This window comes from Melospiza georgiana, chromosome 7, assembly GCF_028018845.1.
Source record: "Melospiza georgiana isolate bMelGeo1 chromosome 7, bMelGeo1.pri, whole genome shotgun sequence".
Lineage (NCBI taxonomy): Eukaryota > Metazoa > Chordata > Aves > Passeriformes > Passerellidae > Melospiza > Melospiza georgiana.
This window is the reverse complement of record NC_080436.1, coordinates 33,834,779-33,858,466: the sequence shown is the minus strand read 5'-3', so window position 1 is coordinate 33,858,466 and position 23,688 is coordinate 33,834,779. Positions and strand designations below refer to the sequence as shown.

At 41.8% G+C, this 23,688-nt stretch overlaps 1 protein-coding gene across 1 annotated transcript in view; it reads left to right on the top strand.

Moving 5' to 3' along the window:
* NCKAP5 (NCK associated protein 5) overlaps window positions 1-23,688 on the top strand; it is a 368,935-nt gene that overhangs the window by 167,170 nt on the left and 178,077 nt on the right. Inside the window, exon 4 of the mRNA XM_058028292.1 lies at window positions 1,601-1,660. Coding sequence (XP_057884275.1) covers window positions 1,601-1,660 — 60 coding nt within the window. The remainder of the gene's footprint in view (window positions 1-1,600; window positions 1,661-23,688) is intronic.

Below are 23,688 nucleotides of genomic sequence, written 5' to 3'. Positions count from 1 at the left end.
GTTGGAGTTAACATGGAGTGAGGGAAGTAAGAGTATTCCTGATGTAGGAGACATAGCTAAATAAATCTCTCCAGACCACTGGCAGGAAGTGTATGGAGGAGTGGTTTGTGGGGGGGTTTGTTTATTTTCCCCCACCCCCCACATATTTTCTCATAAAATATCTTTAGGCATTTGTTTTGCAATTAAAAGGTCAAAACCTCCTCAAAGGGAATACTTGCTTTTTCCACTAGAACATATTAGGGCACTGAAGCAGTGCAAAAATGCGAGGGGCTATTTCCAGCAGATGAACTAAACCCTAAAAATAGGATTAACCAGTTTTAAAGTTTTCCAGTGATAGTATCTGAGCAAGGAAGGGGGGGAGTGGTACATGTAGTTTAGAAGATGAGTTTAGGACACCTATGTTAAGGCTCTTGACTAATTGCACTTCTCAATTTTCCATAATTTTTCACATGTGCCAACGAAGGTCTAGATATCACGCTGGAGAACACAAACACAATTTCTGCAGGGCTGTGGCTGTATCATCTTCAACTTTTGCTGATATTCAGTGGTTTCAGCATCATCCCTGTGTACAGATCAGGATTTTGGCAATGCCTGGTGCTAATCTGATACCCACAATTGTTGGCTGTATGGGGAATGCTGATGGGTGCTGTGACAGAGACTCAGCTTAATCACCACATCTTCTGCTGAAATGGAGAGGGGGCCTGGTGCAGTGACCCAGGCACACTGAGCTGTGACTGAGTGACAGGAGAGCTGTCATTCCACATGAATTAGGCAGGCACATGCAGATTTTTCTCATCAGGAATGGTGCTTGAGAAATGCTCTAAAGGCTACTTTTTATTCTGCAAGTTTGGGAATACCATAGAGCAGTTAGTTTTTCATGTTGGGTAAGACTGACCCAGTCAATGATAGGAGCATTTTCCAAGCCTGGGTCCTACTTCTGCCCTGGCTTGGCACTTTTGCAGGTTTTTGGGGGATGGAGTTTCCCCAGGCCATACAATGGGAAATTATCTTTCCTTTTCTATGTATGCTAATCACTACTTTTCATTTCTTTCTTACAACTTCTCAGTGTACTTGAAAATGTGTTGTGGTTGCCAAATCCTTAATTAAACAAATTAACTATTAGTTGAGTTGAGCCAAATATTTGTATAAGGATCTTATATGAAAAAAGGCTAATTAAAAAAGATCTAATAATTCAGTAGTTGCAAAATGCATCACAGTGTGTTTATATATAGAATAGATGTTTTTAATTTCAATTTTATGCATATATTTATTGATGGTGCAACAGACTTCAGGCATGGTGCAGAATAAAGCTGATGTGCAGGGCTATAGGAAAATAAATAACACAATCTGATTTGCACAGTCTGCTTCCATATCAGCGGCATGATGAGCTGCTTTGTTGTTTGAGTGAAGCAAATTTGGATTCAGCTGATTTATTGGCAGCTCTGTCAAACTGCCACGGAATGAAATAATGAAATAAATGAAATAAAAATGAAATAATAACACAACCACCAGGTCCTGCAGGGGAGCAGAGGGAGGAGAGCTGGTGGGGGAGCCAGGGGAGAGTGAACTGCTGCTCACAGGCTTTTCTTTCCTCAGGGAGAAGCTGTGTGTGGCTCGGCTGCAGCGGGAGGTTGCCCAGAGTAAGAGCGAAGGAGCCATGGTAAGCTGTGCCTGCTCACTGCTTTGCAATCCTTGTCCTGCTCCCCTTTGGGCTGGATGGAGGTGGTCATTGGAGCATCCATGTCTTGGGCACAACAAAAGGTTGCCAATTTATGGCATAAATTGGCATAAATGTGAGGAAAATGTTCATAAATGTGAGGAAACTCAAGGCTTGGTTTCCTTGGAAAAGCCATGGGAGAGAAAAGCTGCTTCCGTTCCTCACTGGAATTAGAAGTAAGGCAAGCACAGAAATGCAATTTCAGATCAAAAGGCAGCAGATTTACTTGCCTGTTAAATCTTAGCTAACCACAGAAAAATGAAAGAACACAAGCATGGAAGCTTAGAAAAACCCCTCAATCTGATAATTTTGTAAATCATGTAATGCTCCTTGTATCTTCATTTTTTGTGTACCAATTCATGAGATTAGCCTTGTGAGCAAAAGATGAAATGGCAGATTTTTAGTTGACCACAAACCTCAATTTATAGAGTGCCTTATCTCTTCAAAACAATTTTCTTTGGGAGCCAACATGTGCTGAGTGTGCTTAATTACTTAATATCTGAGGAACTGTTTCCATCTGTTAAGGAGTTTGTTTGTCCCTGTCTTCAGATAAAATGTCTTAAGCTTCCATGGGAGAAAGAAGGCTTGTTCAAAAACCTTAAAACCCAAACTATCCCCTTGAACATATGTGGAAGTGCCAGTGATCTGAGTGATTGCACAGTTGGCTGTGAAAGACTTTGGTGGTCCCAAGTTTGTTTAACTTAGTGGGGAGCAGCTGTAGCAGGTCTCTGGGGAAGGGATGCTCTGTGAGCTGTGGGATGCAGGGTCCTTCAAATCCCACCTGCCTCCAGTGAGAGCCATTTATAAACCTTTAATGGTGAGATGAGGTTTGGAGGGACCTAAGTGACAAGTGGGAGAAACCAGCTCTGGGTTTGTTGCTCCCACCACAGCCCCAGATGTGCCCAGCCCAGGTGTGGGAGCCGCTGCCCTCTCCCATCCCAACAACACCCCCCTATTCCTGCCCTTGGGTCTGCAGCATGGCTGGGCTGGCCACAAGGAGTCTTTGAGATGGGGTTTGAGCAGTTGGGAAGCCTGGCCTGTGGGTAATTTATGAGAATGGGCACAGAAGTCCTGGAGGAAGTGGGGAACAAACTTTTATCAGGTAAAGTTGCAATTCAGGAGTCCGTGACTGAGATAAAACTCCTGCTGCCTCCGTGAGGAATTTTGCCTGAGGAAGAATGGCAAAGATCAAGCATTAGATTTGCAATTGCATTTTAGTTTTCAGTGTAAATAAATGTCAAAATCTGGGAAGAGCTGTTTACTCTATTTGAAATATTTCCTTTATTTTTTTTAAACTAGCATTCCCTTGGAGGCACAGCAGTAATATAATATATTGAGTGTAAAATATACTTAGTGGGATAATCCCAGACTGTGTGAAATGAGCAATACTGATTAACCTTCTAGAGCTGCTAAGGTTTTTGGTATGTGCACCCACGTTGTGGTCTCCTCTCTTGCCTGTCAGACACTTCTTGTGCTTTTCACTATGGGTTTGTGCATCACTTCTGTCTGTGACCAGGGTGTAATTTTGTGTAATTTGTTGAGAGGCCAAGTGTTGTAACCCATTAGGAGCTGACAGGTAGCTCTCCGGGGGTGCACTCTTCCCCCAGGGTAAATACTGGGTCGTTTTTTCCCTCTTCCCTGAGGGCAATATGCACAATTATCCTGAGCTAGAGCCAGCGCGCCTGTGGAGACGATTGCTTTGAAGCAGTTGATGTATGGAAAGTTCTTTGTGTCTCAGAGCTGGTGATTTTAATATGAAACACAGCAGTCATTAATTAACATTAATGAACTTGCGTGGCTGCGAGCAGTGTGGGAGCAGCCAGGGTCCAAGGGCTGGAGCATTTGAGCCCAGGGGAGGGCAGGGATTAAGAAAGTCCTGGAGCCGCGTTCCCAGGGCGAGGAGCCGGCAGCACACCCTGGCTTTGGAGCAGATCCTTTCCAAAGTAGCAGATCCTTTCCAAATGCTTGTAGCCAAATTTCAGTGAGGGATTTTGAGCCAGCAAGCCCTTGGCAAGCATGGGGGCTCCCTCCTGAGCGGCACTGGCTGCCAGCAGCCTGCCCGCAGGGTGCCCAGCCCGTGTGCTGCTCTGTGCCCTGTGATGGGCATCCCCTGGGGACAGCAGGCTGGGCAGGGCCACCAGCCAGCCACAGGGCGCCCGAGGGCCTGGCCCTGCTGTCACCGGGATCAAAGCAATGGCATCCCCCAGCCTCCCTGCCACGGCTTTATTTAATCACTAATTAGCTAATCGCCTTTACTCGCTCCCGTTTGCTTTTTGTTTGTTGTGCTGGTGAGATCGGCATGGAGGTTTTCGTGGAAACAGCTCCTTCGTTTGGGAAGGGCGCAGGTGACAGCACGTGGCACCTTTAGTGGCACCTGCAGTGCCTTGCTGGGTCATGTGGAGAGCATTTCTTGCAGTGGGAAGGAAGGCAGGGAGCACAGGGAGCTGCCCTGCATCCTGGGAGCTGTGCAGAGCATCACACAAGCCTTTGGCAGGCTGGCACCTCATGTAATACCCACTAGTGTTTTCTGCTTCTCTAAAGAAGAGAATAGTTTGGGTTTTGCTGGCACAGATAGGTCAAGAGGGTAAGAAGTGCCCACTTTATGTAAAACACATAAGGGTGTGTGTTTGTAAGGCTCACTGGCTGGACAGTGCTCAGGCAGAAAGGGGCCTGGTGGTACTATTGGACAGACAGTTGAACATGAGCCAGCAATGTGCCTTGGTGGCCATGAAGGCCAATGGCATCCTGGCCTGGATCAGGAATAGTGTGGCCAGCAGGAGCAGGGAGGTCATTGCTCCAGTTCTTGGTGCTGGTGAGGGCACACCTTGAGTGCTGTGTCCAGTTCTGGGCCCTCCGTTTGTGAAGGACGTTGAGATGCTGGAGTGTGTCCAGAGGAGGGCAACAAGGCTGGTGAGGAGCTTGCAACACAAACCCTGTGAGGAACGTTTGAAGGAGCTGGGGCTGTTTAGCCTGGAGAAGAGGAGGCTTAGAGGTGACTCATTGCTCTCTACACCTTCCTGAAGGGAGGTTGGAGCCAGGTGGGGTTGGTCTCTTCTACAGGGCAGCACTGACAGAACCAGAGGACGCAGTCTCTAGCTACATCAGGGAAGGGATAGGTTGGATATTAGGAAAAAACTTTTCACCAAAAGAGTAATAAATACTGGAATGCTCTTCCCAGGGAGGTGGTAGAATCACCATCTCTGGATGTGTTAAAAAAAAGACTGGATATGGCACTTGGTGCTACAGTCTAGTTGAGGTGTTGGGGAATAGGTTGGACTCGATGATCTTAGAGGTCTCTTCCAGCCTCTTTATTCTGTGATTCTGTGAGGGTGAGCAGATTCAGGGAGCAGGGAATATGTCCCCTGTCCCTGTGGGTGCTGGAAGGATGTGGTGCAGTGAGTGTTCCCTGTCCTTCCCACTGGGATTCATCCAGCACCCAGGAACCACAGCAAGGTGGACACGTACATAAACCAGAGACTAATAAACACAAAGCATGTGCTGTAGAAGCTGCTACACTGGGGTGGCTTTGCTCACAAAATGGGTCTGTGCATCTGTAAACATCTGGTGAGTGATGGTGGAAAGGATGTACACAAGGAGAAGTTTTCCTGAGGCTGAAGATCAGTCGGTGTCTGCTGTGTGGTACCAGCGTGTGCGACCCACAGTGCTCCCCAAATAATTGGGTTTTTGATCTGTCCCAGAGTTACAGTTTTCCTGTACAGTTTTCCTGACTGATTTGTTACTGGAAGGTACTACCAGTGAAGGTGAAATGAAGATGCTTCATTTCAAGACAAACATCACCAAAGCCATACAAATAATCTTGCAATATGTTTTTTCCATATCTTTGTATGGAAAATCTGATACCTGGTATATTGGATGATGTGGATTTATGACCTTACTCCAATTGTGAACTGAATCATTCAGGCTGAATACCTGACAATTGCTCAAGTTTCTTTATTTTATGAACCACCATCAGTAAATATTGATTGTTCACTATCAAAATGTGGAATTATTACAAATCCATCCCTCGAAAGTTCCAGCAGCACTGACCCAGGATTGTTTGGCTGTTCCTGTCACTCATGGCCTTTTATTTGATAGTCTGCATGTTCACAATTTTCTTAGTCATGTCTCTTCTGACTCATCAAGGATGACTCTTTGTAAAGAAAATTGAGATGATCAGTTCATCTGTGTACACTTCTCACTGCATTTGATGGGGACTGTGCAGGTGTCTGTAGTGACAGAGATCCCATTTTTAAAATAAGCAGCTTTCAAAGCAAATCACCAGTTTATTTCAAAACATTCTGAAGACTGAAAACCACGTTAGTCATGAAAGTATTTTTTGTATCTTTGAAGTGCATGAATTTTCACCTTTGGACACAAAACATAAGCAGGAAAAGTGTTCATTGTGAAATTTTCTTAACAGTGAACAGTGCCAGGTTAGGAAAAATATGAGAAAAATGTTGCCACACTTTAACAGTAGAGTTCTTGTAGCAGAGTGTTATTTTAGCAGAAACTAGTTTAAAAGCCTAAAATGAACCAAAAGGATACACAAGTACATTTTGAAAGCTTGAATAAGTTTAATAATTACCCAGAAAAAAGTTGCATTTTTTATTTCATACCTTTATTTGTATCTGTGCTATACAGTTTTGTTGGTTTGTTCTTTCCATCCAAGTCCTTCAGTTCAACTCTATTTTCCATTAGTTCAGTGGCCTGTAACCTACATAAAAGAAATTGTACCACTCTGGCAATTTAGCTGTGAAGGTTAAAGTGGGATGCTGCTGCCTTTTATATCTACATGGGTTTCACTTAGGGTGGGCCCTAGGCTCTGATTTACCGTGTGTCCTGCTGCGCTTTAAGTGATGCAAAGTGATTATCATGGGCTCTTCCTGGTGCCCATCCATCCCACACCTGCACCCTTTTGTTGAGAACACACCATGTTAAGTGAATGTGAGCTCCCCGCTGAATAGGTTTCCACCCTCTGGTAATCCTTCTGCATTAGATTGATTTATGAATGTATCAGATTCTTTGTTAGCATGTAAACCACTAATTAATTTAAAGCTCTCTGTGGAAAAATTAAAGCCCTGGTTAAGGCTTTCAACAGGCTCAGATGGTGCTAATAATGGAAAAACAAGTTATATTAATGAGTTTTGATGCGATCAGCACAATTCTTGCTTTACAAACAGTTTTTGCAGTAAAACAGTGGAGGCTGCAAGTTTTTAAATAAAGAGTGGAAGAAATAGAAAAGGCTTAAAAAAACTAGCAGAGTCAGTAACATGTCCCATTATTGTAAGGAACTGAGTCACTTCTGCTTGTTACAAGTTTCTTAAATGTGGTGGATTTAGATATATGTAACAATCTCTTCAAAAACCACGGGAAGGGCAAACCACTCTGGTTGCCTGATTGAAACGTAAATTGTAATCAGCTTTGAGAAGATCTGCCTCTTCTCATCAGGCACTGCCAAACTGGAGCGTTCACATGGAGATGGATGTGTTGAAGTGTAGAAAAGGTCTTGACTGAAATTGCATTAAAGTCAGTTGAAAGTTTGACTGCGCTCTCATCTTTCCCAAATTGCCTGGGGGTTTGTATGCATTTTCAGTTGTTTGCTCCTTACTCCCGTTCAGGCTTTTAGCATGGGTGCTAGTTTTTGGTGAGAAGAAAGAGACCATACCCCAGCTTGATGGTGCTCTGTTGAGCTGAGTGAAATGAAGATAGAAAGCAAAATTATTTTTCTTTTAAATTCCTTGTAGGAAGCTGAAAATGCACAGTTGGAGAGGCAGCCCATGAGTGTAGGAAATTGTGCCTCTCCTGGGAGCTGCATTTACCCTTCCTGGTGCTCTCAGCTCTCCCAGGGCACTCAGACACCGGAGTGATGAATCCCGCCATCCCCTCCGGCCGTGGGGGAGGCTGCTGTAGCAGCAGCACCCGGGTCATTTAAAAATAGAGGATATTTAGTAATAAATGAAGTGTTAAAGATGAGGTACAAAAGGCTAAATGTTCTTTCCCACCTTCTGGGTCCTTATGTTCTAGGAAAGCATCTATCTGTGCTTTAATTAGAAAGTAGCAGAGAGAGCGCAAGTATCCGTTTTGAAATGTCTCATTGAATATGAAATATCCTAAACTAGAAAAAAGCAATCTGGCCCTTGTGCTGCCCTCTCTGTGAAGCTGTGTATTTATGCACAGAGAGCCCTGCTGTCTGGCTCCTTTTTCTCAGAAACTCCATCATACAGCCCTCATGGAAGCTCAGTGACATTAGCAGCAGCTTTAGCATCAATAATGATTATCGAAATTCTTTACAAGCCTAGTTTAATGCTCCTGGACCTCATTAGTTTTTCATACTTCATTAGGCCAGATGCCCTCATTCACAACTTTGCAGTTTTATCTTCAGTGGTTTTCAAACATAAACCCTTATGTCCTGGGTACCTTTTGTTATTTGCTTCAAATGTGCAAATATGTGGATGTGAAAAATGCCAATCACTTGTTTTTTAAAATTTTTAAAGTTTAATAGTAACAAAATGGTTATAAAAATAGTTACACAATTAGAGTAATAACAATTTGGACAAATTGAATTAAGACAATATGAGACAATAAAAACAAAGAGTTACGGACGTTTGGGTACCTTTTTCTGGGCATCACGAGCCCAAAAAAGGACACCTGTTAACCAAGGATTAACCCTTAAGAACAATAGCCCGTTGCATATTCATACACTTCATTCATGATGCATAAATTCCATTCAAACACAGGATTCTGTCTAATCAGTGTCAACTTCTTCCTTCTAATCCTAACAGCACCTTCAAGGTGGGAAGAAGTTCGTTTCTTCTGATAAGAAGGCAATAAATTCCCTGTCTCTGAAAGATTTAGGTGTCCTGTGGCTGCTATCTATCTCACTGCAAGCCCTTTCTGTTAAACAAAGCATCTTACATAGCATAGTTTCTATTTTAACAATTTTTATAACCTAAAACTGTGTTTAACACAGTACGTAAGAAAATTAATACAGCATTGTTTTCTAACAACACATATAATATTCATTCTAGTATTTGCGAAAAGCCAATCATAAAATACATGCATTTTTCACATGGATATTTAGAAATTCTGTATATTAAAGTTATTATGAATTTAGGTATTCTCTATGATTTAAGTTGCTGACACTTTCAGCAGTCAGTTTCCAACGAGAGACCGATTGCCTGTGCTAAGAACCGGCCGCTGTTCCAAGCCAGGGTCGCTCTGGGGCTGGCAGTGAGTTCGGAGCGCGGTTTGTCCCGCAGGCTCCGAGCGGGAGAGCTGGCAGTGAGCTCCGAGCGCGGTTTGTCCCGCAGGCTCCGCGCTGGGGAGCTGGCAGTGAGTTCCCAGCGCGGTTTGTCCCGCAGGCTCCGAGCCGGAGAGCTGGCAGTGAGTTCCCAGCGCGGTTTGTCCCGCAGGCTCCGAGCTCCTGGCAGCGAGCTCCGAGCGCGGTTTGTCCCGCAGGCTCCGCGCTGGGGAGCTGGCAGTGAGCTCCGAGCGCGGTTTGTCCCGCAGGCTCCGCGCTGGGGAGCTGGCAGTGAGCTCCGAGCGCGGTTTGTCCCGCAGGCTCCGCGCTGGGGAGCTGGCAGTGAGCTCCGAGCGCGGTTTGTCCCGCAGGCTCCGAGCGGGAGAGCTGGCAGTGAGTTCCCGGCGCGGTTTGTCCCGGAGAGCGATCCCCATGGATCGGGCCCGGCCGGGCGCTCCCCGCTGGCGCCAGCAGAGGGCGCTGCAGGCACGGGAAAGGCGCCCCGGAATTCCCGGGATCGCCCCGTTCCAAAGGCAGCGCTGCTCTCCCTGCGCCCGCAGCGTCTCCGGAATCACCGGCACGGAAACACCAGCGCTCCAGCCAGAGAGGCAGAAATAAGTTTTTCCCCTTCAGCTGGAGCTCACCGAAGTGGTGTCTCACTCTTCAGCAAGTCAACGTAAAAAAGAAGTCAAACAGAGTTATGTAAAAATCACTGAACACGTAAAAAAAAAAACCAAAAAAAAAACCCAAACAAAAAACCAACAGCAACATCAAAATGCATTTATATAAGGTCTGGAAGTAAAACAGAGGCAATGTGTAGAAAGCATGTCATGTTGGCTAAAGTGCCCTCCAGTAGAAATTGCCATTTTTAGATAACAAAGCAGGGGATGTACGGTGCGGAAAGGGCAGGGCAGTCTCAGAGCATCCATGGGTGGACGGAGTATTGGAGTGGCACTTGGCTCCAGCGTGAAGCAAATCCTGCTTTATGACTGGGAGCAGATGGATCCTGCTCCAGGCAATACCTCACTGCCTAATGGCAGTGATGTGCCCATGCACTAATAACAGTGAATTGCAGGCATTTTCATATCAAAGGTTAAGCTCTCCAATCCTGAGCTCCTCCAGGCAATGGCAGGAGTTGACTCAAGTAAGCCATACACTCACTGGATTAATATTTTTGCAAGGGTGACCTGAATAGGGCCACCAATCTGCAGGCTGAAGAGGCAGAACATTTCTGCTCTGGTTTTAGCTCATGCAAAAAAGGGATCTCAGGTAGGACTGAATTAGTCACAACATCTAAGGATGAGGAACAGGAAAGGTGAATGTGTGCACTGGGCCAACAGTTTTAATTTTATGCAAACTAGGAAGGTAAATTTATACAGATTAATAGTAGTGAAACTGCTGTGGTATACTTGGTGTTGCAACTTTGTTCTTGAAGTACCTGGGGAAATTAGTGTGTTACAAGAAGTAAAATAAGTTGCTAGATTTTTGTTGAGCTTGGTTTGTTTGGTTTATTTTTTGGTGGCCAGTAGTTAAATTATTACTGTAGAATTAATAATACCAGCAATCACTTCTGTAAAAGGTGTGTTTCTGTTGTTAATTTGGGAAACAGAGAGAAATCCATTAATTTATCTTCTTAAGACTTCTTTTAATATTTTTTAAATTAAAGGTTTTTTTCCCTGCATGGGGCAGAAAAGGTTAGCAGGAAGGAGAGAAAGTTCCTGTACAAGGAAGGACAAAATTTATATACCAAGAGTCTCTTGGTTGTGCTGCTTCTATTAATTTCCCATTTATTTAAATTCCTGCAGTGTTCTTGGGGCTTGTTCTGTGAAGTCAGTGCTGACCCTTGGAACGAGTCAGCTCAAGCAGTGCTTTAAATTGCAGTGCTTTAAATTGCATGTGAGAGTGCAAATTCCTTACTGGCAACAAGTTTTTGTTCGGCATCCAGCCCATGAGCCCCGATCCATAACTGCCCCACAGCACCAGGAGAGCAGGGTAAGGTTCTCCTGGCTGCTCAGCTCCCTCTGGGCAGTGACACAACATAGGTATACAGAAAATAATCTGCTGAGGGTGAATAAAAGAGAGAGCAGAAACTGGGAAAAACTCTTGGCCCATTTCTGTCCACTGAACACTTTACAAGTAGACAGGAAAACTATTTACAGCTCATCTGAAAGAGATTTGGACTTTATATTTTGGACAATATTCTTTGTGCCATAAAGTCCCATGAGCTTTTTTGTTGTTTTTCTCTTGGCAGAGCATAATCACATCTCTCTGCAACTTCTCTCCAAGATTTAAAGGAAATATTAAAATGTAGTAAGGAAGTAATGTCTTCCTGTACTAAACCTATTTAGCTTTGTACAAATTCATATAATTTGGGCAACTGTGATTTTTCCTGTCCTTTCCCTTCCAAGTCCAGTTCTCATAAACTTTAATTCAGTTTTTGCTTTGTCAGGAATTTGCTTTTCCATACTTTCTGTTTGTTTTGGCTCCGTGTCCATTGCATTATGATAAGGCATCTTTTGATATTCCACGGGATCTTTCATAATGAAGATCTCATGACACAGTTTTCCAAGTCTGGAGCTGGTGATCAGACTTGCATGTCCTGCAAGAGGAGACTGTCTAGACTGTGGGAATGACTGTGATGTTTGGATTGTGTTATTTCCATACCGCTTGGCATGATGCACTCTCTAGTTAGTCTGGAAATTAATGATGGTGCCAGGCCTGGTGTAGGGCCTTACCTGGCTGTGAAGTGGCTTTTCTTCCTTCTCCAAACTACATGGAAAAGTTGTGCTTTCCATTAAGTACCTTGCTGTGTGACTGTAAATAACCAAGTGCTTAAAACCCTTCTTCACTACATTCATTAATGGTCATGTTCTTTAACTTTGGTACTTTGGTGTCCTACAAGGTCTATAATTACCTTTGCCACCTAAATCCTTTATAATCCTGGAAAATATTAGATTTCTGATCCAATTTGCAAAACAGGCTTTGTTGTCACTCTCCTGCTGTTTGTTTGCCTGTGTGGGTAGTGAACTCTTTGGGGAAAAGGCAGGGTCTTCTAAATAGTGCTGGTTGATGCTTGGATCCTGGAGTGCTTGTGTGCCATGGACAGTCACAGCCCAGGGGCTTGGAATGAATAGTGAGAGGGGATTTGGCTCAGTGTGTGCTGTTCACACCACTGCCATTGTGTAATTACGTCTTTATGATGCACATTGTGATTGGCATCCATGGTGACATTGCTTATTTAGAAATAATTTCTGAGTGTTGGGGAAAAATCATTATCTCTTGGGAACCTCCTCTTCCTGGTGGTAAGCATTAAAAAGTGCCCTGTGGCAGTGGCTGGCACAGTTTTCCATTTAAGAAGCTTTTTCCATGGATGTCTCTAGAGGAGCAGGTCAGAATTTCCAGGTGCTTGTTGGAAATCTTGAGTTGTGTACTTCTTCCTGATGTCGTTCTTAATTAACCACCCAAAAAGGGAAAACCTGTGATGTAGGAGATATCGTCAGAAAATAGATGCACCAAGTGAGAAGTTGAAAATTATTTTCATACTACAGCTAGCCTTTGAGAGTTGCCAGCTCTCATAGTCTAAAGGCAGGTGTACAGTGCTTGTGTCTTCCATCAGTGGATAAGGGAAACCTGTTCACAAATAGGTGGGAGGAGATAAGTGGAAGTGAAGGTGTGAAGACTGCAAGTGATCTAACACACATCAGAAGGAAGAGCTTGAGAAGGAGCATGAGCAGGTGAGCAGAAATACTCTAGTGAGCCACAAGAAACAAGAATATCAGCTCTGGAAATGTGTTTAATGTGTAAAGGGAGACAGGAAGGAGAAACTTGCCTTAGTTTTGCTCTCTCCATGTAGCCACTGGCTTGCAGCTCAGTGCCTGGGCAGGAGCAGGAGCAGGATCAGCAGTGCTTGGTGGCATTGGTCCCCATAAACCCACAGCAGCTGAACCAAAGCCTTGTGCACCTGATTCCCAGGAACCCAGCTCTGCTTGCATGGTCATTTCCAGTGTGGGTGGTTCCTCTCAGCCCCTTTAGACGAGTTTGTTCATAATTCTCCTGTGTTGAATTTGATGTCAAACTTGATGGCTTGAGTGAGTGGCAGGAGTTGTTTGTTTTGGTAATATATTGCAGGAGTCCCCAGAAGCACTGGGGAAGAACATATTTCCTGTTCTCTAAATGTGCAGCAGAATTTATTTCTTGCCAAAACTGAAAGACTATATAATTACAAAGAGTTTGCTAACCCACTGTTCATTGTGCCCAGTGGGCTGTTCCCAAACTGGCATGGCTGGGATTCTGGAAGCCTCTAAAGCCTCACTGGGCTGCCCTGATTCAGGGCAAAGGGGTCACTCTCCTGCTTTTTTAAAGTTTCTGCCCCAGTGAAAGACAAGGGAGCTATGTGTGGAAATGATCTGAAAATTCAGTGTGCTGGCCAAATGCTACTAAAAAATTCAGAATTACTCTCCTGACTCCTGTTTCAGTGCTCTGCATGGTAGAAAATGTTCATGCAAAGTCCTTCCTGATTTTTAATTATGTGATAATACGTTTTATTGTCCAGGAGCAGAACTTCTGCTCAGTCTAATAGCTGCTGATTATTTTCAGCTAAGTGCTGAAGGTGGAAGTGGCAGAAGAGGCTGCACTACTTGGTTCTAGTAGTTAGTTCTTTCTGTAGAAAAGGAATCCTATCTTTTCTCTTCAGGAATATCAAGCTAACACTTAAAATTGTCAACACTCACTATTAAGTTGAAAAAAGCCAGATTGTTATTTTTTGTCTTAAATGAGATGTGTACATGACTATGTGCAGTTAATTGATGAGGATAAACTAGGGTTAAATCCAATAAAACAGATAATCCTGCCTAAAAAGATTAATGTGGTAATGAAGACCAGAGAAGTAAGTGTCAGAGTTTTTATATCTGGTTCTGACCTTCAGCTGTACAAGTGCATCCAGGCTACTTGTGCTAGTAATAAATGGGACAAAAGGAGTAAAGCCTCTAAAGGCTGGCACTTAGAGTTGAGCTGAATTTGGTCTCTGGAAACACAAACAGAAATTCTAATGGACCTATTACTGAAAACTGATAGTGCAAAAGTATATCAGGTGGAGAAAAAGTCTTTTAATTATTTCATTTTTGCCAGCAAATGAATTAAAAACTGCATGAAAAATTGCTTGGGTTTTGTTTTTTTCATGTTCTGCCAGGTACCAGACCTTTAAACTCAGGCTGGCCCCTGAAAGTTGAGTCAGTTCTTTTGAGTGTCTGTGTTGTCAGCACTTATAAAGATTTTGTAGTGGCAGCTTTGTTAGAAATACCACAGATGATGTGCCAGCAAACAGAAAAACCACAGCATTTCCCTACTGCCTATGGCAGTGCCTGCAGTGCTAGAGGGGTAAATATGGAAAACAGACATGTTTGTCAGAAAATGAAAGCAGTAGGACTCTGGAATCAATGCAAGCAACAGCTGAGTAAATAAGGCACCTTTTTTTGCAGTTACTTATCAACCATAAATGGGCTCTGCAAGTGGACACAGAAAAACTGTAATAAAATCTGACATGCTCATGAGGAATGCTGTAAAGAGCCTGAGGAAAAGAAATGCTGTATGGAAAGGTAGCAGCAAAGCAGTGATGCCAGAGGTGTTGAATGTGTCAGCTGAGAAAGGCAAATAGAAAAGTGTGTGTGAAAATGAAATTATTGTTTTATCCCAGATCTGTGGGGGTCTGAAGGCACTGCTGACTGCTCTGAGCTGCTCTCTGACTGGCATGGTTAAGTTCTGCTTCTCTCAGCTTCATAAACTTTCTTTAGCCTCAGATCTGTTTCAATTAACTCCTTGACATCCTGTTTACTAGCAGGAAATACGAACACGTGAATGAGAAGTGCAGAAAGTGAAGAAGCCCTAACACTCCCCAGCATCAGGACAAAATACCACACACTATCCTGGCCTGTGGTAAATCCCAGAGCTCCCTGGAGCACCAGGGTTCCACTGACCAATCTGTTCAAGCCGAATAAAACTCTCAGAAGTGTGTTTTTTCCTGGTTTTATCCTGCTGCCTTAACTCCTATCTCAGGAGCACAGATCCGAGTGGGAAACGCTCGATTCAGCCCCGTGCCCGTTTGTTGTGTGAGCATTCAGTCCTTTGGCAAAAAAAGCATTGCTATCATCTAAAAGCCACCTTGGGCAGGGGCAGAGGAGGCACTGCAGATAAGCAGGGGGCATTTGGGACGTGGCTGTGTCCCTGCTGGGGGTTACTGTCACCCTGGCTGGGCGGGCTGGCATTGTGATGCTGCTCCATCTTCTGCTGCATCCCAGGTTACTTCAGAGCCCAGCTGGGGGCTCAGCTAAGCCTGGCCTTGTTCCTGTGCTGAGTCTCAGGCAATTCTCTGCTGCCTGGAGAGCCTGGTGGCCTCCTGCTGACCGTCAGGAGGGGTCAGTCTGGGGCAGGGACCTTGGCTGCAGGGAATGGAGCAGGAAATCCTGCATTGCTTCATGTGGATTCCAAAGGTTAAAATCCAGCCCAGGTGTGCAAGTGTAGCACACATCACCTTTCTTTGACTTTTTTACCTGTCCCTTCTTCTTCTGCCCTTTCACAAATTGTGTTTTATTTCTGCTGGGCACTATTCTGTGGGGCAATTGAGAGATGTTTTAAAAGATTTTATTCCATTATCAGTCTTGATGAAGGGTGAGACATAAGAGGTGTAAAACTCAATGCCATTCCATCAGAAGCCAACCCATTACCTGATTACAATACATTATAAATGTTTTTCAGCCTATTAGCCTTTGCCACACAATGCTGCTATTACTTCTAACACTAATCACCTATATTTTGACCTCACATGGTCCCGCTACAATGCATCTTTCAGTTTTAATTCTCTCAAATATCTAGTATTTTTCCAAAGCTGTATTTGAAACTTGTTGAAAATTGTTTCTAGTTCCATCTCTCTCTCAATAATGTCATCTCTGTTCCATGACCTTCCTAAATCAGCTTCCACTGACTTAGGAAGAACTTCTTAAAAGAACTTGCAAGATATTTTAAATGGACAGGCATCCATGTTTGAGAAATCAAACTCCAGCCTGACAATGAATTCATAGTCTTCAATGCATTTCTCTTCCCCCACTCTGTCTGGTCTTCATAGCCATTTGCAAGTATGCAAAAAATACTGCTCTGTGGTAATGTTTACATGGTGGCAATGTTTACAAAATAAAGCTGGTTAAAAGGAATTTAAATAAGTCTTCTGAGTCTGAGCTTTCCACTGTTTGCCACAGTTCATGGAACTATCTTCTGTAGACAGTCCAAACAATGAAGACATGTTTAAAAACACTTTTGTAAATCTTTCTTAGCTGGTTTTCAGACCTCAAGGATTCTCTTCACTCCTTCCTGAAGTCTGTGTCTAGGCTGAAATTTCACCCAAACTGACAGCAAATACCTCTTACTTAGCTAGAAAAGAAACCAGTGCCACATCAAAAATTAAATGTAACCTCAGCAAGTGCAAGTGTAGAAATGACCCTAAATCATGTGGCCTGAGGCTCATCTCATGCACCTACACAGAGCACAGCTGTTGCTGTAGGTCACAAAAAGTGCAGAGAACTTGTACTTGAGAGAACTTCACACAAATCTTCTGGCCCTCGCTGCAAGACTTCTGATCCAAGAGGGAGTTTCTGCCTGCCAAATATAGAGTCCCATGAGATCAGGCATATTCTTGAACTTGGATCCTTCTTGGATCATTTATTTCTTATCTTGGGTTAATTTATTTCTTATCTTTGTGAGTGGGGAGTTCATTCCATGGCCTGTTTGTTCAAATAAATCCACTAGAAAGTGGCTGGGAAGCCTGCAGTCTGTCACCAGCAGAAAATTCGGCTCTGAACTCAGTCTGTGAGCATTTAGATGTGCAAATGCAGGCTATACCTGTGTTATAGTTCATGTTTTGGTGCCAGTTTTATTTATTCACAGATTCAGTTTTGTTTTTAGGACAAACTCAAGTTCCAAAACCTCAGTTCTATTTCTGATTTCTGTGAGCTGGAGCATTTGTTTTGCCAGACAACATTTTACCTTCTGTTTTCTATGTTGCTACGTTGATATCCCTTCAGGAAATGTTTGAGAATTGCAGATCTGATAGAAAATTGTAGGAGAATCAAACAACTGACACTGAATCAAACAACTGACACTTTGCTGGCCCAGGTGGGTTAGCTCTTGCAACTTGCTCTCTGCACACCTTTGTGCTGTTTTATGGTTCAAACACCATTATTATAAAATTTCTGGAGTCAAACAAGTGGGAAACATAAACAGAGACTGGGGATTTTTGCTTGTTTACAGCTGAAATAGACAAGGCTCTTTGTAAACATATATATAACATTGGTTCAGATAAGAAGATATTGTATATACCTGGTATAAAAAAAAAACCTAAACAACTTTATGCCTATTTAGAAATCTTAAAGTAATGCAAGAAACCTTACAAAAAAACCCATGTAGCAAAGGGCTTGAAATTATAATTACCCACTGTACTCTAAGATGTTTCAGGAATTTTGTTTTTCCTTAGCAGTGCCACTCTTTCTAATTTTGTTATTGACAGAGTTTTTTACTTCACACTTTCGAGTACTAGATGTTCATATGGATTATATCTATCTTAATACAGTTTGCAATTTTTTATTTGAACTTGAAAAATATTTCATTATGTTTAATTTAGAGGAATGAGATTTCTTTAATTGCTGTGTGTAGAAGCTATTAAAAGCTCAATTACATTTGCAAATTCATTTTTAAAAGTGTTATCATTTAAAGATTACTAATTAAAAAAAAATATTGTGACCTCACAATGTGGGACTTCAACTTTACTAATAATATTCTCTCTACACCCTTCAAACTGTAAGAAAATAGTGTTTAAAATGGAGACATGAATTATGCTAAGAACTGAGGCAAGTCTTCGAAATTGGGATAGCAATTGTGAATTTGAGTAAATAGCAATAGTTTTATTAGGGAGACAAGATTTTTGAAACATATATTATATTTTTAATATGTAATAATATATATTTTTAATATGTAGCATTTATATAATATATAAATATATATTTATTATATATTTACATACACTTATATAAATATGAATGTATATAAATATATAATACATATACATAAATATATACATAATACATATACATAAATAAATATATAATACATATAATACATATGTAATATCTATAATATTATATATTATAGATATTGCATATAATACTCATATATAGATATATATTTATATAAAGTATATAATATTCCATATAAATATATAAAAATTTATATATATTTATATATATAATATATATAAATATATTTATATATGTATATAAATAATAAAATATGTATTATAATTATATGTATTACTTGAGTCCATTCAGCACAGCAAATATGACTGAGCTGAGCTTTAAGGAGCTGAGGGAGTGATGGCTGCTGTGTGCAGGTGTTCCAGCTGTGTGGAGCCCACCTGTGCCCCTGCTGCTGCCAGGGGCTGTGTCTGCACCTGTGTCCCCGGGACACAGAGCTCACTTCACTGCTAATTCCTCAAAGACTTTGAGGGGCATTTTTTGCTATTTAATCTCTTTTCCCAGGATGACTCTGATATTTGGTGGCCTGTCATTGTGTGTTTCACAGAATTCAGGAGCTGCTGGGCAGTCAGAGCTCACTTTTGGAGCAGTGGATGCTCACCACAGCTGCTGCAGGGGATGGGCAGGCAGTGGTGCTCACTATCCAGCTCTCAGCCAAAAGGTTTTATTAGCTATTTAATTTTTTTTTCCCTTGTAAAATAAATGTTATCACAACTCCAGCTATATATACAGTACTGCTGGGGTAATAGCCTGCCTAATTCAGATTAATTGTAGGCTTGCAATGATAAAGGAGCTTCAGCACAGCAGTTATTCTGTCGCACAGATGCAATTAAAACCATATCAATGCAGTATAAATAATGCTAAATTAAGTTGCTGTCCCTCCACATGGTGGCAATTTTGAGCTAGTGCACAATGAAATCTAGCATCTTATTTTGTTCAGGAGGAGTAACTACACCAAGAAACAGTTTCTAATTTCCTTGAATGGCTCTGGAGCAGATCTATCACCCAACAATATGAAGTGTGTAAACTGCTGTCACCAAAATATCACTAATAATAATAATAATAATGAGCATTTCCTGCTTTGTTGTTCATTGTAGAGGTAAGAAAAGCTTGAGGTTTACATCTGAAAGTCATGGGATACCTGTGTTAATCTGAGATGAAGCTAAAGAGACAGATGTGCCAGCATATAGAAATTTCATAGTGGAAAATGCATGATTTGCTTAAAATTATTTAATTTTAGCTGGTTTTAAGGCATTTTTAGAAAATTCTGAAACAAATTATTTAATGTCAGTTAGATTTCCCTCTGTTTTTTTTGGGCAGCCTGTCACTTTTGGAGCAGAACTCTATTCTCAAGAGCCATCATTTTTCCTTATTGGTATGAAAAAGCTAGAAGATACCAGCCTAAAATTAGGATACTGCTTTTTACACTATTTATATCTTACTGTTGCAAAGCTGTAGCAGGAATAAGTTGAAGGAAAATGGTTACATCATAAAATAATTGGGGAGAAAAAGTAGAGATTTAATATAAACCAAGGCAATGTCTTCCTTAGCTTCTGTAGTACAAATCTGTCAGGTGAAAGGTGAAATGAAAAAAATTCATTTTGATTGCAAAGCAGGCACAGAACCTCACCATTAACTTTCTTATTTTGAAGAGATGTGGAAGTAAAGCTGCTTCTCCTTCCATGAACCCTCCAAGTGTTTGTGTTATTGCTGTTTTCACTTCAGTGCTTCACTGTGCTTTAAATACACCTGTAACTTCATCCCTGGGAAGGCTTTGGATGTTTCAGTGTATTTGTCAGTATTCCCAGTGTAGCTGAAAAAGGTAATGAGGGACAAAGGCATATTAACTGCCACTGTTGGAAAGCCCTGCCTTCAATAGCTGATTAATTGAATCAGTCTTTCTTCAGTAAAATAATTCAGCTTTAAGCAGCCTGTAAAAGTTGTAATAAGCACAATAAGCAGTGCACTTCTTTTCTCCCCATTCTATGGGGGAATGTTTTTTCATGCTGACAAAGTCCAATACAAGGAATGCTGCAATGTTCTGCAAAGTTGTTTGTCAGTGCCTGGGTTTATTTTTGCAGAGAAGTATTGATTGCAGAATGAGAAACATTTGGTTTAACAGGGATCGATGAGTGGCAAACAAAGGACACTGAAGTTTGACTCATTTCAATTTGAACAAAAATACAGTACCCGGTGCAATTTGTGATGAAATAAAAAATGGCCCATGCTCTCTGGTTTTTAATCACATTTCTTTCCTCTCATTTGTGAGTGAGATAGGTTCATATGGGGGACTGTGATATCCTGTGTGCTGGATTTGGGGCCAGGTTGCATGTGAGGATTTCGTGGGGAGAGCACTGGGCTTTGCAGGAGGGGGACAAGCAGGTGCACCTGCCTCTGGAGAGAGGGAAAATGTCACCAAAGGGATTCCACCCACCTTCTGTGTGAGAGACATGAGGGAGAACCACCTTGATCTGTTTCATTTGCAAGCCCAAACACAAGCTCTTACAAAATACCCATAACACAGGGAACACTTGTACTTCCCTTTCCCAGCAGCTTGGGCCATGAGCAGCTGGGACTCAGGTGTATTTTGTGGCACTTGAACAAATACCATTTCATCACCAGGCATTTTGTTGGGAGAATTAAAGATTCATTGCATCAGAATGAATGAGTTACTTTGTTAAACCAGCTGGGAGACCAAGTTGTGAATCCCAGTTTCTATTTCAATTAATATTTCATAATTGATTATTGAAAAATGGAACTGCTTCACCATCCCTCTCTCATCTCTTGTCCCAGGCTGTTCTATGGCTGCTGCCTGCAGGGCATACAAAGGTGAAAAATAGTGGGCTTGAATACTTTGAATATGCACATTAATTCATAAGAGTATTGGGCATTGACTTTGCTAGAAAACCTAATTTTAGTGTGCCTCTAGTAGCTGCTATTTGTTTGCTTCATTCAGTTGTCTTTGTTGTCTTCTCTGTGTCTACATTCTCTCTGGCTCGTGGGATGTTGTGTTGTAAACCAGGCTCTGAGTCTGTTAAATTCTGACTTTTATGGCAAGGTATCAGAGGAACAGCATCAGAAAATGCCTTAAAAATAAATACATAAAAACTCAGTTTGGGTTTGCAATGGCTTTATTGTACTTCAAACTCTAAACCAAAAGTATTTTAACCTTTTCTTCCCACCATTTAAATTCATTGCAAAGTATCTGTTTGAAATCAATATTAATTACACAGAAATTGTGACCCTCTTTAGCAAATGCTTTAAAGTAGTTGTTAAAAATTTAATGTGAAGGTTATTAGCCTGATTTTGGGCAACATTAAGCCTGTGCTAAATATTGTCATGTAGACTTTTTTTGACAAAATATTGGTCCCATGTTTGCATAATTAGCAACACCATAGTAAACCTTTTCTTATGGTGCATAGAGGAAGCAAAGAACAAATTCAAGACTAGAGGATTTTTATTTCTACTTAATCAGTAGCTCTTTCCCCTACTTATATTATAACCTTAATGATGAGATTTCATGTGTGCCCCCTTTAAGACATTTTTGATATTTGAACTAATAAGTCAGGTTATATCTAGCTGTTCTGAAGAGCTGCTGTTCATAAGAGCCAAGGATAAGCTAAACAGAAGGAGGAGGGAGCAGTTCCTAATGGAAGTGTTGGGCTGTCCCTGATGGATAACAATGCCCAGTACAGCCTGCATGGTGTGTGTGCTGCCCCACACCTCTAATTCTTCACTTGCAGTCATCTTGACATACAGACACATTTTTCTTTAACATATAGATAAAATTATTGATTGTGATAGTATGATTTTTTATGTGAAAGATAAATTAACAAGTTAAAAAAGAAAATGCTCTGATGTGGTAGGCTGACCTCAGCCTTGGGTCATCTTTGCTTTTGCTTCCCATCTTCAGCAGGACATGGGGTACAAAAAATTACAATAAAGTTTGTACACCAAGATAAAGATGAGGAGATGGAGAGCTTTGGAATGAGAAATCTGCTTGAGTAGTTGAAATGCTTGACTCTAATGAGGAGAAATCGCCAAGTACTTCTCTGAGAAGTATTTTCATGAGGTCCTTTCATTCTGATGAGACATTTGATGAATTTACCTGCAGTAACAGGTAAAGGAGGTAAAACTCCAAGTCCCTGACATGGAAGGCTTTAGTGTCATCCATGCCTAGGTTTAAAGTTAATAATGAAATAGCCCTGAAATGAAAAAGAGGTAAGACATTGGCATTTCTGTGCCAAACCCTGCTGTGCCACACATTCCCTCTGTGTGCTGGTGCCAGGCTGTGCAGAAGCAAAGGAACTGTTGTGCATCCCTCACCTCACAGCACCATGGGCATGTCTGCCTTCCTGGCTGCCACCTGCCCCATCCACACTCACACTTCCTCACATTTGCACTTTGGTAAAATGTGGAAGAACTGGGTACTGACATTTGTGGCACTTCCCAAGGAAAATAAGGGAGACACAAATGAGCTCCTCTTGGCAGACGCTTGTGTGGCTGCACAGGGTTAGTCCTGAGACTGTGAGCACAGCTATTAACCAGTAACTCTGAGAATCAATGGTGCCTCTTGGTCTCTTCATGGAGTGCTGAGGAACAAATCACATTTTTCTGTCAAGCACATGCATTCCTTCCAATCTAGTTATAAATAGTTTCCGTGCATTTTGTTTTGATCGCGAGTAGCTCAGATTGGATTCCTTCCTTAACTTTTAGAAGATGACTTAACATGAGGTGCATGTCCCTGCCTGGGTGAGGAATGAAACATTTTGACACGAACATTTCCACAGCTACACAAGAAGGAGCTTGCTGAAGTGCAGGCTCTGGCTCAGGAGCATAATGAGCAGCCCCTGAAACTTTGTTCCCTGTTAAAATATTCCGGTACTTGCAGGAAAGTATCAGTGGAGTTTGCTAACACTGTCTTTCACTCCAGTTTGTTCACATGAATTTTTTGCCTGTTTGGAAAGTTATCAGGAATTTGTCTGGGTGGTGTGATGAAAGTCAGCCTCTCTGGGGAGGCTGAAAAGGGGAAGCAAGAATCAAGTAAAGGTTATGCTTCTAAGAAGGGAAGGGTACAGCTGTGCTGCAGAAGGCAAGGAGGGGAAGCAGGGGCAGAGCAGAGCTTGTGGAGAGAAAAATCTGCAATTAAAGAGGAATAGGCAAGTGGGAATACATAACTTCATTGGAAGATGGCAATGATTTTTCTAGTGTTAAAATGAATTGAAGCATTTCACATGACACTTTTTTATTCAACCTTTTATTCACATAGCATGCTAATTCTATTCCTTTCTATTAAACTTATGTTCACTATAAAACGTTTAACCAGTTCTGTTTATTTCTTCTCACACACCTTTTTTTTTGCACAGGAATAAAGAGGGGTTAGCACAGAGGAGCCTATAAAGTGCATTATGTCAGCACAAAATTCCTGCAAAGTTCAGGGATATTTTTTCTTCTTCCAGTAGACAAAAAAAATCTAAAAAATCTCTTTTTAATCCTGGCCTTTCTGTATGTTAGGCTCACTTCTCTCTTCTGACACTTCATTATGGATTTTCTGAGTTTGAATAAAAATCTAGTTCTCTTTTCTGGTGGATAAGGTCACTACTGCTGGGAGCTATTTTCTGTGTGTAGTATATACTTCAGTGTTTTGTGTCCTGCAG